At 49.5% G+C, this 16,332-nt stretch overlaps 1 protein-coding gene and 1 pseudogene across 5 annotated transcripts; one reads left to right on the forward strand and one right to left on the reverse strand.

The window, feature by feature from the left end:
• Positions 1–473: 473 nt before the first annotated feature.
• On the forward strand, positions 474–16,167 carry DEDD (death effector domain containing). 5 transcript variants are annotated; one of them, XM_060198133.1, is made up of 6 exons: positions 475–647; positions 2,185–2,217; positions 12,950–13,338; positions 13,452–13,558; positions 14,220–14,370; positions 15,331–16,167. In XM_060198133.1, exons 3-6 carry the CDS (start codon positions 13,014–13,016, stop codon positions 15,705–15,707), a joined length of 960 nt encoding a protein of 319 aa, XP_060054116.1. In that variant the 5' UTR covers positions 475–647; positions 2,185–2,217; positions 12,950–13,013; the 3' UTR covers positions 15,708–16,167. The 5 variants fall into 5 exon arrangements, with proteins under 5 accessions (XP_060054119.1, XP_060054116.1, XP_060054120.1 ...); XM_060198137.1 differs by having other exon boundaries at positions 476–647; positions 13,452–13,559; positions 14,224–14,370; XM_060198135.1 differs by lacking the exon at positions 475–647 and adding an exon at positions 773–789.
• Positions 12,042–12,953, reverse strand: LOC103126498 (large ribosomal subunit protein eL27-like; annotated as a pseudogene).
• Positions 16,168–16,332: the final 165 nt, after the last annotated feature.

The raw sequence follows: 16,332 nt of genomic DNA on the forward strand, positions 1-16,332 counted from the left end.
GACTCGCCGGGTCAGCGCCGCGCGGCCCGCCTCCCCCCCCCCCCCCGGGCGCGGGGCTGCCCGCACGGCCTTCAGAAGACCCATAGGAGCCGCATTGTCCGTCCTGGACCCGGAGCCCGGCACGTCGGATTAGCTGGAAGTTCCGGGCAAAGGTCAAACCGGTCACAAACCGCCCGGGCAGGCCAGGTGCCCAGCCCAGAAAGGCAGCCGCCGCACGTCTAAGGGTCTAGGGGCGTCGCGCCCGCAAGCTCCCGGCTTCCTTTGCGCTCGCCCCTCCCAGGCTCCCCCGCGGTCCAGCCTGAGACGCCGCCTTGCCAGCTTGCCCGCAACCAAGATGGCCGCAGCAACCCATTCTCTTCTGCGAGGTGAAGCCGCTCACCGTCCTCCCCCGCCGCTGCCAGGCTGCCCTCACCCGGCATGGCCGCCGCGCTCATGCCTCGCTATGGTCCCGAAGCCGCCACTCACCGGCCAGGTTCCGGACGGCGCCGCTCCCGACGCAGTCGCCCGGCCGCCCCGCCCGTTCCCCTCCCCCACGCCCTCGGCGGCGGCGGCGGCGGCGGCGGCTGGAGCCCGGATGCGGTGCCGGGAGGTCGTCCCGGCAGCGGCGCGGATGGCTCCAACATGGCAGCGCCAGGCTTGAGCCGAGAGTGAGGCGGCGGGGCGTCCGGCGTGCGGAGGGGGGTCGCGGGTTGGGGCGGGGCGGGGCCGGGCGGGGCCGCGGGCCCGGGGACGCCAAGTGGCGGGGGCGGCGGCCAGCGCGAGCGGGGCGGCGGGGACGGGACGCGCCAGGTGGGGGAGGGCGCGGGCGGCTGGGGCGCGGGCCGGGGGCGCGGCGGGGGCGGCGCAGAGGGCGGGGCGGGGCTGAGCCGGCGGGGCCGCGGGAGGCCGAGGTGCGGAGCGGGGCGGCCTCGGGGCCGCCGGGGGGCGCGGGGGGCGGCGGCGGCGTGTGGCCGGGTCCGGGGAGGGGTGTCGCGGCGAGGGGGCGGGGTGAGCCTGGAACTTGAAAGTGCTCCAGGGGAGGCGGGAGGGGGCAGGGCCTGAGGAGAATCGGGGGGCTCCGAGGCGCGGAGAGCTAGTGGAGGTGGCGGAGAAAGTATAGAGTCGAGGAGGAAAGTTTGGAAGGAAGGCGGTGGGCTGGGAGCGGGAACGCGAGCTGCGGGGCTGAGCGGGCCCGGGCTCCCCTCTCCCCGGAGAAAGGGAGCCGAGTGCAGCAGCATCAGTTGCAGCCAATTCTAACTGCCAGGCCTGTTCGCTGTTTAATAGGGTGGGCAGGGCCGAAGGGAATGGTCATGTGGGTTTGGAGAATTGGGGCTTGGATGAGGGTTCAGACTGGATCTACTTTCCAAAGCCTCCCTTAGCTGGCTGCCTGCTGGGGTGTGAAGTTCAGAAGAGGAAATGGGGAAGCTGGTGAGACTGGAGTGGGGCAGGAGTGAAGGACTTTTCTGGCTTGTAACACTCAGCAGTGCAAGAATGAGGAAGCAGCGTGCTGTGTTGCAGCCCTGTTTTCTGGGATGGAGGCTCTGGAAGTCTGAAAAAGAGCACAGAAAAGGCAAGGTGGGCTTCGAGGCAGCCAGGCAGGGTAGAGAAACGTTTTTACTTTCCAGATCCTTCTTTGGCTGTTGAGTTGTAGGCGGGAGGGGGCGAGGGTCAGTGTTCACACAAAGTGCTCCCAGTGAAGTGGAGCATTGTTTATGGGAGTCTTCCTCGCAGTGCACTAAGTAGGGGAAAAAGGGATTTTGGAGTATCATTCTGGTTTGACAACTAAGTGATGAATAGGAAGTATGACCTATGGCAGTAGTCTCCCAAATCACAGCCAACACTGATATTGGAACAAATTAGGTGGATATCCTAAGGAGTTGGGGAGTCAGGTGAGGTGTCAAGGGAGTTGGTGAATTAGGGACCTTTCTGTAGTGTTGACATAGAAGTTGGTGGTGGTTTGTGAACTGGTCCACAGAATTAGGGAAACCTGGAGACTTTTTTTTTTTTTGGGGGGGTGGTAATGATTCTCTCATTAAGCTCAAGATGAATCCTTGAAGTTAAAACAGCTTGAGGCTTCTCTGGAATTAAGAGCTGTGATTGACTAACTCTTTGGACCTTGAAGGTTTCAAAATAAAGTTTGAAAAGTTGACTCTTTCCCTTTTATTTGTTTCTGTTTTGCTTGCTGTTGGCTCTGAACTCTGCTAGGAAGAGACCTGGGAAATTAAGTTTCTTGTGGAGGTAAGTCTGGACGTTTTTATTATTCTCAAACACTGACAGTGGCATGGAATGTGTTGGGCTTGTGCCTGGGATAATAAGTTTCTGCCCACCTCACAGTGCATAGGATCTATTCTGGTCACTGTTTCTTTCTTTCTTTCTTTTTCTTTTTTTAAATTGTTGTAGTTATTATAGATGCTGTCGTTGGATAGGATGGAGAGAAATGGAGAAAGGAGGGGAAGACAGGGGGAGAGAAAGACAGACACCTACAGACCTGCTTCACCACCTGTGAAGGGACTCCCCTGCACATGGGGAGCCGGGGGCTTGAACCGGGCATCCTTAGTCGGTCCTTGTGTTTTGTGCCACATGTGCTTAACCTATGCTGCGCTACCGCCCGACTCCCTTGGTCACTGTTTCTTTGGCTAATTGTACATAGGGAGACGGGAAAAGAGCAGAAATTAGATGGTGTGCAACTGGTTCTGACTGTTTCCTTGTTATTTACCTGGTCTCCTTGAACTCTGAGCAAAAAACACTTTTAACACATAGAAAGTTATATAGTGGGGTCTGGTGATAGTGCAGTGGTTTAAGCGCACATGGCACAGGGACCAGCGGAAGGATCCCAGTTTGAGACCCCAGCTCCCCACCTGCAAGGGGGTCGCTTTGCAAGTGCTGAAGCTGGTCGCAGGTGTCTATTTCCTGTCTTCCCTTGCTCTCTTGATTTCTCTCAGTCCTATCCAACAACAACAAACTGGGAAAAAGTGGCCTTTAGGAGCAGTGAATTTGAAGTTCAGGCACCAAGCCTTAGCAATAACCCAGGAGGCCAAAAAAAAAAAAAGTTATATAGTGGGGCTGGGGAAACAACATAATGTGAAGGACTTTCATCCTGAGGCTCAGAAGTCCCAGGTTCAATCCCCTGCATCACCATAAGCCAGAGCTGAGCAGCACTCTGGTTAAAAAAAAGTTATAGGGAGTCGGGTGGTAACACAGCAGGTTAAGCGCACATGGCACAAAGAGCAAGGACCGGTGTAAGGATCTGGGTTTGAGCCCCCAGCTCCCCACCTGCAGGGGAGTCACTTCACAAGCCATGAAGCGGGTCTGCAGGTGTCTTATCTTTCTCTCCCCTGTCTTCCCCTCCTCTCTCCATTTCTCTCTGTCCTATCCAACAATGACGTCATCAATAGCAACAACAATAATAACTATAACAATAAAAAACAAGGCCAACAAAAGGGAATAAATAAATATTTTAAAAAGTTATATAATGTTTACTAAATGTTGCTTTTGAAAGGCTCCTGAGGTGCTTTTCACGCAAACTGGTGGGACTGGCAGAATGGGCAAGTGTGACTTTTTTTTTTGCCTCCAAGGTCATTGCTAACACTTGGTGCGGCACTGTGAATCCACTGCTCCTGGAGGCTATTTTTTCCTCCATTTTTATTGCCCTTGTTGCTTTTGTTATTATTATTGTTATTGTTATTAATGCCATTGTTGTTGGATAGGACAGAGAGAATGGAGAGAGGAAGGGAAGATAGAGAGGAGGAGAGAAAGATAGACACCTGTAGACCTGCTTGACTGCCTGTGAAGCGACTCATCTGCAGGTGAGGAGCCGGGGGCTTAAACCGGGATCCTTATGCTGGTCCTTGCGTTTTGTGCCACTTGCACTTAACCCACTGCGCTACTGCCCAACTCCCAAGTGTGATCTTTTTACTTCCAGGAAGCTCTAGCCACTAACAGGACCAGAAGTGGCATGATAAGCAGTACAAGAAAGCCCATTTGGGCACAGCCCTGAAGGCCAGTGCTTTTGGAGGTGCTTTCCATGCAGAGGGGATTGTGCTGGAAAAAGTAGGAGTTGAAGCCAAACAGCTAGATTTTGCTATCAGGAAGTGCATCTGAGTCCAGTTGATCAAAAATGGCAAAAAATATGGTTGCTTGAAAATGATGAAGTTCTGGTTGCTGTATTAGGTCTTAAAGGTCATGTTGTTGGTGACATTCCTGGAGTCTGATTTAAGGTTGTCAAAGTAGCCAGTGGCTCTTAGCTTTATGTAAAAGCAAGAAGGAAACACCAAGATTCAAAATTTGATGTTGAAAGTGCAGTGGTAATAAATTTTCATAATACCAGAATTAATAAAAAGGCTATTGAGGCAGCTTGCATAGAAAGGTTTCATCTTTCTTCCTTTTTTAAAAATATTTTTTATTTATCCCCTTTTGTTGCCCTTGTTTTATTGTTGTAGTTATTCTTACTGTCGTTGTTGTTGGTTAGGACAGAGAGAAATGGAGAGAGGAAGGGAAGACGGGGAGAGAAAGACATACCTGCAGACCTGCTTCACTGCCTGTGAAGCAACTCCCCTGCAGGTGGAACTTGAACTGAGATCCTTACTCTGGTCCTTATGCTTTGTGCCACCTGCGCTTAACCCGCTGCACTAACCACCGGACTCCCTCTTTTCTTTTCTTTTTTCTTTCTTTTTTTTTAAACTTTTAAAAATATTTATTTTTTATTTTGTTGCCCTTGTTTTTTATTGTAGTTATTATTGTTGTTATTATTAGATATGTCATCATTGTTAGATAGGACAGAGAGAAATGGAGAGAGGAGGGAAAGATGGGGAGAGAAAGACAGATACCTGCAGACCTGCTTGTGAAGGGACTCCCCTGCAGGTGGGGAACTATGGGCTCGAACCAGGATCCTTAACACTGGTCCTGTGCTTTGCGCCATGTGCGCTTAACCCATTGCGCTACTGCCCGACTCCCTCTTTTTTCTTTTCTTTCTTTTTTTTTTTTCTTTCTTGCCTCCAGGGTTATCACTGGGCTTGGTCCTGGCAGACATTTCTCTTCATTGTTTCATTGGATGGGATGTTGAGAGAGGAGGAGAAGATAGAGAGGGGGAGAGAAAGATAGACACCTGCAGACCTGCTTTACTGCTAATGAAGTGTCCCCCCTGCAGGTGGGGAGCTGGGGGCTCGAAGTACCCTTGTGCGGGTCCTTGCATTTTCTGTGTGTACTTAACCCATTGTGCCATGTCCGCCTCCTGTTCCTCCTTTCTTAAAAAAAAAAAAAAATTTAACCAGGACACTGTTTAACTCTGGTTTATGTTAGTATAGGGCTTTGAACCTGGGACATTGAAGCCTCAGGGGAAGGCCCTTTCTTTCTTTCTTTCTTTCTTTCTTTCTTTCTTTCTTTCTTTCTTTCTTTCTTTCTTTCTTTCTTTCTCTATCTTTACCAGAGCATTGCTCTGTTCTGGTTTATGATAGTGTGGGGGATTGAACCTGAGACCTCAGGGTCTTAGGCATGAGAGTCTTTTTGCAGAACCATTATTCTACCTCCCCCACTCAAGGGAAGGCTTTTTCTCTAGTTTACTTTCCCATCTAGTTGTTCAGGGTTCTTGGAATCTTGCATTTGTGAAACGGAACTCAAATCCTGACATTCAAAAACTTGGTTATGTTTTCCTGGTCTCACCATCAAGAAAACTCTTTAAATGCCATTACTGAGATTTTTCCATGGCATTTTCATTTCAAGTTTCAAGACATCCCTGTTATTGAGTTCTTACTTAGCAAGAACTTATGTTGAGTAAAAATTCATGACTTCTAAGGACTCCTGAGTGAGCCCAGCATTCTAGTCCTCCTATGCAAATACAGATATCTTCCTTGTTATCCTGAGACTAGACTTTTGTTTTCATTTCAAGACATCATTAAAAAAAGATTTATTATGAGGAAGAGCACTGAGCACTGCTCAGCTCTGTCATAAGGTGGTTTGGGGGAACCAGCTGGTGGCATGCTTGGTACAGTAGACAGACTGAAATGTGCGAGGACCTAGGTTCAAGCTTCTGGTCCCCATCTGCAGGAGGAAAACTTCACAAACTGAAGCAGTGCTGCAGGTGTTTCTTTCTTCTCATCTATATCCCCTTTCCTGTTGATTTCTCTGTATCCAATAAAAATGAAATATTAAATGTGGTGTTGGGGATTGAACTTATGACCTCGGGGGCATTGGGTATGCACATTGGTGCAATTTTTTTTTTTTTTTTTTGCCTCCAGGGTTGTCACTGGGGCTTGGTGCCCTCACTACAAATTCACTGTTCCTGGAGGCCATTTTCCCCATTTCGTTGCCCTTATTTTGCCTTTGTTGTTGTTGTTATTGTTATTGTTGCCATTGCTGCTGTTGTCGGATAAGACAGAGAAAAAACGAGAGGAGGAGAAGACAGAGAGGAGGAGAGAAAGCTAGATAACCTGCAGACCTGCTTCACCACTTGTGAAGCAACCCCCCTGCAGGTGGGGAGCTGGGGGCTTGAACCAGGATCCTTGCACGTCAGGCCATGTGCATTTAATCCACTGTGCTACTGCCTGGCCCCCCACGTTGGTGTTATAAACAGGCTTTGCTGTTGTTCAGGACCAAATACGTCACTCACTTATTCCACATGACCTTCCTCTAGTGGTTATAGAGAGAGCCATGGGGGTAGATAGCATAATGGTAATGCCTTTGGAGCATGAGGCTCCAAAGTCCTAGGTTCAATCTACGGCAATACTATAAGCTAGAGCTGAGCAGTGAATTCGTAGTGTGGGCACCAAGCCCCAGCGATAACCCTGGAGGCAAAAAAAAAAAATTGCACCAATGTGCATACCCAGTGCTCCAGAGGCCATAGGGAATATATATATCTGGAAGTAGAAATCTAACATAGAAGACCCAGTAAGCTAAAATCATGTAGATTCACATAGATTGTCCAGTGGCATTTGGCTCTCCCCAAAGAAAACTTAGAACTTCAGGTGTGTGTGTGTGTGTGTGTGTGTGTGTGTGTGTGTGTGTGTGTGTGTTGGAGTGCATATATTAGGACCCCAGTGCACACAAGTAGCCTGTGGGATCCTGACTTATTTACTAGGACATTTTTCTTTTTCTTTTTCTTTTTTTAAATTTTATTTATTTATTTTCCCTTTTGTTGCCCTTGTCTTTTTGTTGCTGCTGTATTTATTGTTATTGATGTCGTCACTGTCAGAACAGAGAGAAATGGAGAGAGGAGGGGAAGACAGGGGGAGAGAAAGATAGACACCTGCAGACCTGCTTCACCATCTGTGAAGGGACTCCCCTGCAGGTGGGGAGCCAAGGGCTCGAACCAGGATCCTTGTGCTGGTCCTTGTGCTTCACGCCATGTGAGCTTAACCCTCTGCACTACTACCCGATTCCCTTTTTAAAATTTTTTTATATTCGTTTATTTTCCCTTGCCCTTTTTTTTTTTTATTGTTGTAGTTATTATTGTTATTGATGTTGTCATTGTTACATAGGACAGAGAGAAATGGAGAGAGGAGGGGAAGATGGGGAGAGAAAGATAGACACATGCTTCACCACCTGTGAAACAATTTCCCTGCAGGTGGGGGACCTGGGGGCTCGAACTGGGATCCTTACACTGGTTCTTGTGCCGGTCCTTGTGCTTCACACCATGTGTGCTGTTAACCCGCTGCGCTACTGTTAACTCCCACTGGGACATTTTTCTTTTGGTGTCTGGCAATCTTTCAGATACCTACCAAGACTTGGGATTTCTTTCTCTTCTGTTCAGAGAGGTTATATCCTCCTCATTGCTCTGATACTTTCCTTTCAGTTCTCTGTACAGTTTAAGCTGAGTTCTTTCCTTCACCACAGTAGAAAGCTGAGTGTTTTAGTTCAGACACTGGCCACACTCTCTGGAGTGAGTTTCTGGACTACCCCCCTTCTGGATTGCTGAGTGAGTGAGTTCACTGTCCTAAGTGATAATTAAGCAGGGAGAGTGCCTATTAGTCTGCAGGCCAGCCTTCCAACAGCTCTACAGGGATGTGTACACATCATACTGCTTCATGGCTCAGCAGCATGAGTCTGATCAGCACCCTGATGAGGGAGAGGCTGCTGGCACTCAAGGTCAGGACCACTAGGCTCCACTTGTGCTGTGTCACAGGGGTGGCATTTTTGTCACCTTCACAGAATTCCAGATTGAAATAAGTCCAGTCAGACCCCCTGAGATAGGTAGGAGGGAGCTCTCTGTCCCCTTCTGCTCACCTGCCTGGCTGCGGCAGTTGGTGAGGAAGCCTGGGCTGCAGTGGGAGAGAAGGCCTCTCCCATGCTGGTGGGACTTGGGAGTTGGTTGACCTGTTTCTGATGGCTTTTTTTTTTTTTTTTTTTCTTCTGGAATGTAGCTTGATTGTGTTGGAGTTGGAGGGACCAAATGACTTTTGGCTGCAGATTCTTATGTTGTCTCTGTTCATATTACCATCATGATCTTTCTGAACTGCTGACACAGGATAGTGGTAGCATGTGGGAGCTTCCAGGTTTGACCCATGCTGCCACCAATAGCCAGAGCTGAGTGGTGCTCTGGTCCGAAGAAAAGAAAACAAAGAATAGGGTTCCTCACCCTCGGCAGTATGGATGTTTACTGTTGGGACTGTTGTGGACATTGTAGGATATTTAGTGGTGACCCTGACCACCACTACTGTCAGCAGATGCCTGTACACACACACACATCATGACAATCAAAAATGTTTGCAAACATTGCCAAGTGGCCCTGAGGGTGAGATGGGGGAGGCCGAATTACCTTTGGTTGAGAACCACTGGTCTAGAAGCTCTGATCCTTCTTGGTATTTTGATCCTGCCTGGAGTCTGGGACTCAAAGGTGATGGGTTTTTGTGGTGTTTGTGTTTCCTCAAATCCAGAGTTTAACTTTAGTGGCTTAAAGCCTATTGTAACATTGTGTTCATTGGTACATAGCTAGGGCCACTGGGTTCTTCTACTTATCCCATTCTCTTGTGGTCAGATTCTGGGGACAAATGTCGGGACATGTGTTTTCATATGTTGTGGATGCCTGTCCGCATGCTTTGAATCAGAGCACTGGAGCACCTTGCACCTTGCCCTTCTCATTGGGGACCCTGCCCACCTGCTTCCTCAGGGGCTGCATAGTCAGCAGCTGGCTAGAGGGAACAGGTGGGGCTGGGAACAAGGAGGTGTGGCCAGGCTCACCGGAGACTCAACTTCTCATGTTGCCTGCTGTGAGCAAGGAGTTATTTCTGCCAGGCCCTGCCTTTTTTCCTGGTGCCCGCAGCATGTGGAATGAGATCAGGAGCCACCAGGTCATCCACTCGTAGTTGACCAGCTAATTTTCTGGCTGCGCCCCAGGTCTTGGGTGCGGCATCTGGGCTCTCAACCCTGGGTATGGGCACATCAGTACCCTTGCTATGGGGCTGTTTGATTCCAAGTGACTGCCCCTCTTCTAAAGAGGGGGGGGGGCAGTCCCTAGCTTCCACTTGAGGTCCAGTGAAGAGGAGGGCCCTGACCGTTCTTCTGGTGCTTCAGTCTCCACCTGTTGGTTACTCTCAAGTAGCTTCTTGTTTATCCTCCTCTTCACCTTCCTCCGTTCCATGGTCTGACTTGGGCAGAGGCCCTGTCTTAGTGCTATGTGGCTGCTGTAGGTAGTAGTTGTGTGTACCATAGGTTGGGGTGGCAGAACTGAGGTAGCTAGGGACCAAGGTGTGATCACCCGCTTTTATTTTTCATACCTTGTCTGGGCTCAAACCCAAGGCCTAAACACATGTGTCACACACTCTCCCACTGAACCACATCCCCAGCCTTTTATCTACTTCTAATGATGACCTCCTTTTTTAAATTTATTATTTGTTTGGAAGAGAGAATGACATTAGCAGTATCTAGCTCTGGCATAGTCGGTTTGGTGATCAAACTTGGGCCACATCATGCAGGGTCCCTGTCCTTTTCAGGCATGAGTGAAAGATGGGACAGTGACTCTGTCCCTCTCCATGGATTGGTGACCCTTCAAGAGCCATTGGGGTCATAAATACACAGTCCCAGTGCCCTTGGCTAGGCAGCATGAAGAAACTATGCAGCGTGTCCCATAGTTGCCCGGTAGAGGACTACTTATCCCAGCATGGGGGTGTAGAGAGCAGATCTGAAGATGGCATCTGAACTGACGCTCGGGAAATGAGTAGGAGTTCGCCATCTGAGGAAGGACGGGGATGGGGGTGTGGAACAGAGGGTGCAGGCAAGGGACTAGCCTGAGGAAAGACACCGAGGAACCAAGTGCAGGAGGCCCTTGAGCAGGAAGCAGGCCTGTGCTGATAGAGAGTAGAGGGACTCATGCAGTGGGGACAGTCTCACATCAGTCAGGAGTGTCCAAGAGAAGTAGAGGCTGTGTGCAGCAGTGCTGTGGTCAGCTGTGCACTAGACAAAGCTGGTTTGGTGGTAGGTTAGACTCAGGTGGGTGATGGCTGGGGATATAGCTCAGTAGAGTGCATCCTTCATGTGTATTAGGCCCTGGGTTCCATCCCTGGCACACACTACCCTCCCCCAAAACAAACATCATTTTCTGCTGTTAACCCTTATCATTTCAGCAACTTGTACACTAGAGTTGCATAAATTCTCTACTTATCAGTTTTGCCTACATTTAAGAGGTGAACTGTTTGGGGGCCAGGGAACCCAGTTCTCAAAGGACCAAAAAGCAGGATCTTGGTGGCAGGAGCAATAATGGGTAGCCTGTAGGTAGTACTAAAATGGCACCTGACATTCTCTGTTGAAGAGGTGACTGCATATCTCCAGTAGGGCAGCATCTGTTGGAATAGCAAGTTCTAGGCTTTTTTTTCTTCTTTCTTTAACTTTGTCTGCCTATTTAATTTATACCTACCCCTACACACACACACACACACATACACACACACACACACACACACACAGTTGTTGGAAAAGTCATAATGTATTTTTCTTTTTTAAAATTTTCATTGTCACTTTTATTTATTGGATAGAAACAGCCAGAAATCGAGAGGAAGGGGGAGAGAGGGAGAAAGACACCTGCAGCACTGTTTCACCAGTTGTAAAGCTTCCCCCCTGCAGGTGGAGACCAGGGGTGGGTTCCTTTTACATTATAACATGTGGGTTCAACCAGATGCACCATTACCCAGCCTCTCGTGCTGTATATATTTTTTTCAATATTTATTTATTCCCTTTGTTGCCCTTGTTGTTTTATTGTTGTAGTTATTATTGTTGTTATTGATGTTGTTGTTGGATAGGACAGAGAGAAATGGAGAAAGGAGGGGAAGACAGAGAGGGAGAGAGAAAGATAGACACCTGCAGGCCTGTTTCACTGTCTGTGAAGCGACTCCCTTACAGGTGGGGAGTTGGGGGCTTGAACCGGGATCCTCATGTCGATCCTTGCGCTTTGCACCATGTGTGTTTAACCTGCTGCGCTACCGCCCGACTCCCAATGCTGTATTTTTCTATGCAAAAGTACATTATGACTTCTCTGACAACCCAGTGTGTGTGCATGCACATGTAGGCGCACACAGACATATATTCCCTATGAGTCAGGGAGAGAGTTTTGCATGAGAGAGGAAGAGAGTGAAGCCAGTGGACCAGGGATCAAACTGGGAGCCTCAGGCATGCAAATGCAAGTCCTGTGCTCTGGCAGCTGAGTTGTTTCCCCAATATTTGTCAAATTTTAAAAAGAGGGAGAGAGCCAAATGCAGAAACCAGAGTAGTCATTCCTCCCTTTTTAAAGTTTTATTTTAAGAGACCAGAGCAGCACTCCGGCATATGTGGTGTTGGGCATTGAACTTGGGACCTCATGCTTAGAGGTTCAGAGTTCTGCTAGTGTTTTACCTGTTGGGCTGCACAATGTTCCATTAAACAAACAAACAAACCAAAAAAACCTCATTTTTCCCAGAGCACTGCTCAGCTCTGGCTTATGGTGGTGTGGGGGACTGAACTTGGGACCTTTGGTATCTCAGGCATAGAAGTCTATTTGTATAACCATTATGCTATTTCTCCCACCCGGCTTTATTTTTTATTTTAAACTTTTTTTTATTTTTTTTATTTTAAACTTTTAATGACAAACAAAACAACTACAATCATATCTTTTAGAAGAACCATTTGTTCTTGCCAATCTTGTACCTCTCTTCAGACTTGACTTTTGAAGGGCCTTGCATTTAAGAGAGCTCTCAGAAGATATCCTTGTTGACAACAGTTTTGTCCAAGGGGATATCCACAAAGTACCTTGTGGGCATGAGATGATTGTAATTATAAACTTTCATGAAAGACTTGATCTTTAACATCTTGGTGATTTTCTTCTTGCCCATGGCAGCTGTCACTTTGAGAGGATGTCAGTCCCAGCCACCAGAACATGCCTGTATGGGTGGTCTGATGTGCCATTATCAGTGTTCTTCATGATGACAGCTTTGCATTCAGAGTAGCATCTGGCCAAGACCAGCACCACCTTCCCAGGTTTCATAAACTTGTCCATTTCGACAGCAGCCACTGGGGCCTACAACCCCAGCTCTATTAGTGAAAGGAGGTAGAGAAAGAAATGGAGCATCACTGTGATACATGCATTGCTGGGACTAAACTTAGGACCATGTATGTGAGAGTCCAGTGCTGTGTGTTGTGCCACCTCCTGGGTCACTGGTTTATTATCCCTTCCCCCAAAGATTTACTAACGTGAGAGAGAAAAGAGAACCAGAGCATCAACTCTGGCACATACAATGCAAGGATCGAAATCAGGGCCTCATCCTTGGTAGTCCAACGCTGTATCCAGTAAGCCACCTTTTGGTCTGCTGCTGCTCCATTTTTCTTTCATGTGACACTGGGGATGACACACGGGCCTCACAGGAAGGCAGTCTGCCTCCATCCCAGCCTGAGGCTTAGCAAACGAATACACACTTAATAGGCCCATACCCACAAGTGCACTGTCAGGCTCTGTAACAAGATGAGAAGACTAGTTCCACACCTGAGTGACCACTGACTTTCTCTGTTCCCCCAGACGAGTGGGGACCACAGCAGCTGAGCGGGGCTCCGGGAAGGCACTGCGCCTCTGAGCGCCCGGCATGGCGGGTCTGAAGCGCCAGGCCAGCCAAGTGTGGCCAGAGGAGCAGGGCGAGCAAGAGCACGGGCTGTACAGCCTGCACCGCATGTTTGACATTGTGGGCACACACCTGACGCACCGCGACGTGCGGGTCCTCACCTTCCTCTTTGTGGACGTCATCGACGACCACCAGCGAGGAGGCATCCGCACAGGCCGAGACTTCCTGCTGGCGCTGGAGCGCCAGGGCCGTTGTGACGAGAGCAACTTCCGCCAGCTGCTGCAGCTGCTGCGCATCATCACACGCCACGACCTGCTGCCCTATATCACCCTCAAGAGAAGGCGGGCTGGTGAGGGGACACCAGGCAGAGGTGGGGGTGGGAGGAGGAGGAGGGCAAGAGGTCCTGAGCCCCTTTGGAAGTCATGCTACCTCTTTCCTGAGTGGCTCCTTCTCCTCCCACAGTGTGCCCCGATTTGGTAGACAAGTATCTGGAGGAGACGTCAGTCCGCTACGTGACCCCTAGAGCCCTCAGTGACCCAGAGCCAAGGCCTCCCCAACCCTCTAAAACAGGTGAGAGGATAACAGCTCCAAGGTGGGGGAGACAGCATAGAGGTTCTGCAAATAAGTCTTTCATGCCTGAAGCTTTTGAAGTCCCAGGTTCTGTCCTCAGCACCATCAACAGTGGTCTGGGAGGTGGCATAGTGGATTAAGTATATGAGGTCCAGAGTTCAAGCTCTGACAGCACATGTACTAGAGTGATGTCTGTTTTTTTTTTTTCTTTTTCCTCCTAGCTTATTAATAAAAGTCTTTTTTAAAAAAGCAGGGGCAGGGGTGGGGAGCTGGGGAGATAGCATAATCCTTATGTAAGAGGTCTTTCATGCCTGAGGAACCAAAGGTCTAATTCAGTCCCTGGAACTGCCATAAGCCAGAGGTTGGCAGTGCTCTGGTAAAAAGAAAAATAATTGATAAGTAAATACTTTAAAACAGATACCAACTACCCCTGGTTTTAGAAATCCAGAGAGGGGATACTGCCTATTGTATTCCCAGTGTTTCTTTGCCCCCTAAGTGAAAGGACACCATCCCCTCACATGAAGCTCTGGGAAATCCAGTGAGATAATATGCTTCACTGGGCCCTATAACTGCAGCCCCAGTGTTCTATCTTGGGCCACTCAGAAGTGTTTGGATTGATGTGTTTATCTTACCTACTGTGTTGTCACCTGCTCTTGCTTGGCAGTGCCTCCCCACTACCCTGTCGTGTGCTGCCCCACTTCCGGCCCCCAGATGTGTAGCAAGCGGCCAGCTCGAGGGCGAGCCACACTTGGGAGCCAGCGAAAACGCCGGAAGTCAGTGACATCAGACCCCAAGGAGAAACAGACCTGTGGTGAGGAGGCTCCGGAGTTCTCATGTAGGGAGACTGGTGGGGAAACAGATGTGGACCCTGGGTAGGTTCTGCACCTCAGTGCCAGACCCACTTGGAGGGCTGTCTAGGGGATGGGGGTGAGGATCCTGTTATCCCTGTGGCTTAGTCCACCACTTCCTTTTATTATTTCACTTTTTAAAAAAATATATTTATTTATTCCCTTTTGTTGCCCTTATTGTTTTATTGTTGTTGTAGTTATTATTGATGTCGTTGTTGTTGGATAGGACAGAGAGAAATGAAGAGAAGAGGGAAGGAGAGAGGGAGAGAGAAAGAGAGACACCTGCAGACCTGCTTCACCGCCTGTGAAGGGACTCCCCTGCAGGTGGGGACCCGGGGGCTCGAGCCGGGATCCTTATGCCGTTCCTTGTGCTTTGCGCCACGTGCACTTAACCCACTGAGCTACTGCCCGAGTCCCTATTATTTGACTTTAAAAAATTTTATTTTTATTTTGCATACAAATTGAGGGAAGGGGTAGAGATAGTTGCAATAATACACCACTCATGAAGCTTCCTCCCAGCAAATGGAGACTGGAGGCCTTGAAATTGAGTCCATGCTCATTGTAACATGAGTACTCTACTAGGTCCCGCCTCAATTCACTTCACTAGTTCAGAGGGTTGCCAATGTGGCATCCTCATATAGGAGGTACCAATCAGGATAGGAGGAACAAAATGAGCAATGAACGAAATGTTTGTCTCTTACTTAGGAATTTGGCTGCTGTAGTCCAGCACCGCTGTGAGTGAAGGGGAATACTGGGACCTTAGCCTGTCCTACTAGGGGGACACCTCCCACCTCAGACACATGAGAAATAACTAGCCAGTCCTGGGGTAGAGGCAGTTGCTGCCCACCCCCACCCCCCCCATGCTCTGCCCCTCACTAGCCTGTCAGTTGTCGTTTGCTCATCCCTCACATCTCCCCTTCTAGACATCAGATTGCGGGTCCGGGCGGAGTACTGCCAACATGAGACGGCTCTGCAGGGCAACGTGTTCTCCAACAAGCAGGACCCACTGGAGCGCCAGTTTGAGCGCTTTAACCAGGCCAACACCATCCTCAAGTCCCGGGACCTTGGCTCCATCATCTGTGACATCAAGTTCTCTGAGCTTACCTACCTCGACGCCTTCTGGCGCGACTACATCAATGGCTCGTTGTTAGAGGCACTGAAAGGTGTCTTCATCACAGACTCTCTCAAGCAGGCTGTGGGCCACGAAGCCATCAAGCTGCTGGTAAACGTGGATGAGGAGGACTATGAGCTGGGCCGACAGAAACTCCTGAGGAACTTGATGCTGCAAGCGTTGCCCTGACCTCCCCTCCATCACGTCTCAGTGTGGGGACTGTCCCGCCACCCACCTTTGGAGCTTACACACTGTTCTGGGGTCTGTTGTCTGCCCTTCAATCACACCCCACCTTTTTTTTTTAAAATAAGAAAAGGAAAATGGAAGTGGTGTTCCTCACCTCCTCCCTGCACCCATGTGCCTGGGCTCCTCTTTGCTTCCCTTTTCCATTGACCTGAAGTGTGTGTTTGTAGCCACCTTGCCACTGAGCCATGAGACTAAGGGATAGGGAGAGGCAAGAGTCCATGAGGGAGCGTGTGAACACTGCCTGGGGTGCACTGAGGGGATGTCGGGATTCTGGCTTCAGGAGGACTTGCCAATCTCATCTGTAAAACCAAAGGGCTGAGTAGGGAGTTGTGGAAGGTGGGGCTTGGAACTGTATTTTGGAAATTAATCACCACCCTCTCCCAAATCATAGAATTTTTTTTTTTTTTTTTTAAACAAGATGCTGTGGCCCTCTCCACTCTCTCATGGCCTCTGGTGCTGCTCCTCTCCTTGTCTCCTCCTGTCCTCTGGGTGAGACCCCACCTGGTGGGGCTCCTTCCTTTCCCCTCTGCCAAACTTTCTGTGGGGGTAGGGGGAATTGGGTCAGAGG

Source organism: Erinaceus europaeus, chromosome 9, assembly GCF_950295315.1.
Source record: "Erinaceus europaeus chromosome 9, mEriEur2.1, whole genome shotgun sequence".
Taxonomy (NCBI): domain Eukaryota; kingdom Metazoa; phylum Chordata; class Mammalia; order Eulipotyphla; family Erinaceidae; genus Erinaceus; species Erinaceus europaeus.

Coding starts and splice junctions, on each gene's coding strand:
- DEDD (XM_060198136.1), top strand. CDS start 13,014: ATGGCGGGTCTGAAGCGCCAGGCCAGCCAAGTGTGGCCAGAGGAGCAG. Junction 13,559..14,219: donor CTCCCCAACCCTCTAAAACA/GGTGAGAGGATA, acceptor TGCTCTTGCTTG/GCAGTGCCTCCCCACTACCC. Junction 14,371..15,330: donor CAAGGAGAAACAGACCTGTG/GTGAGGAGGCTC, acceptor CTCCCCTTCTAG/ACATCAGATTGCGGGTCCGG.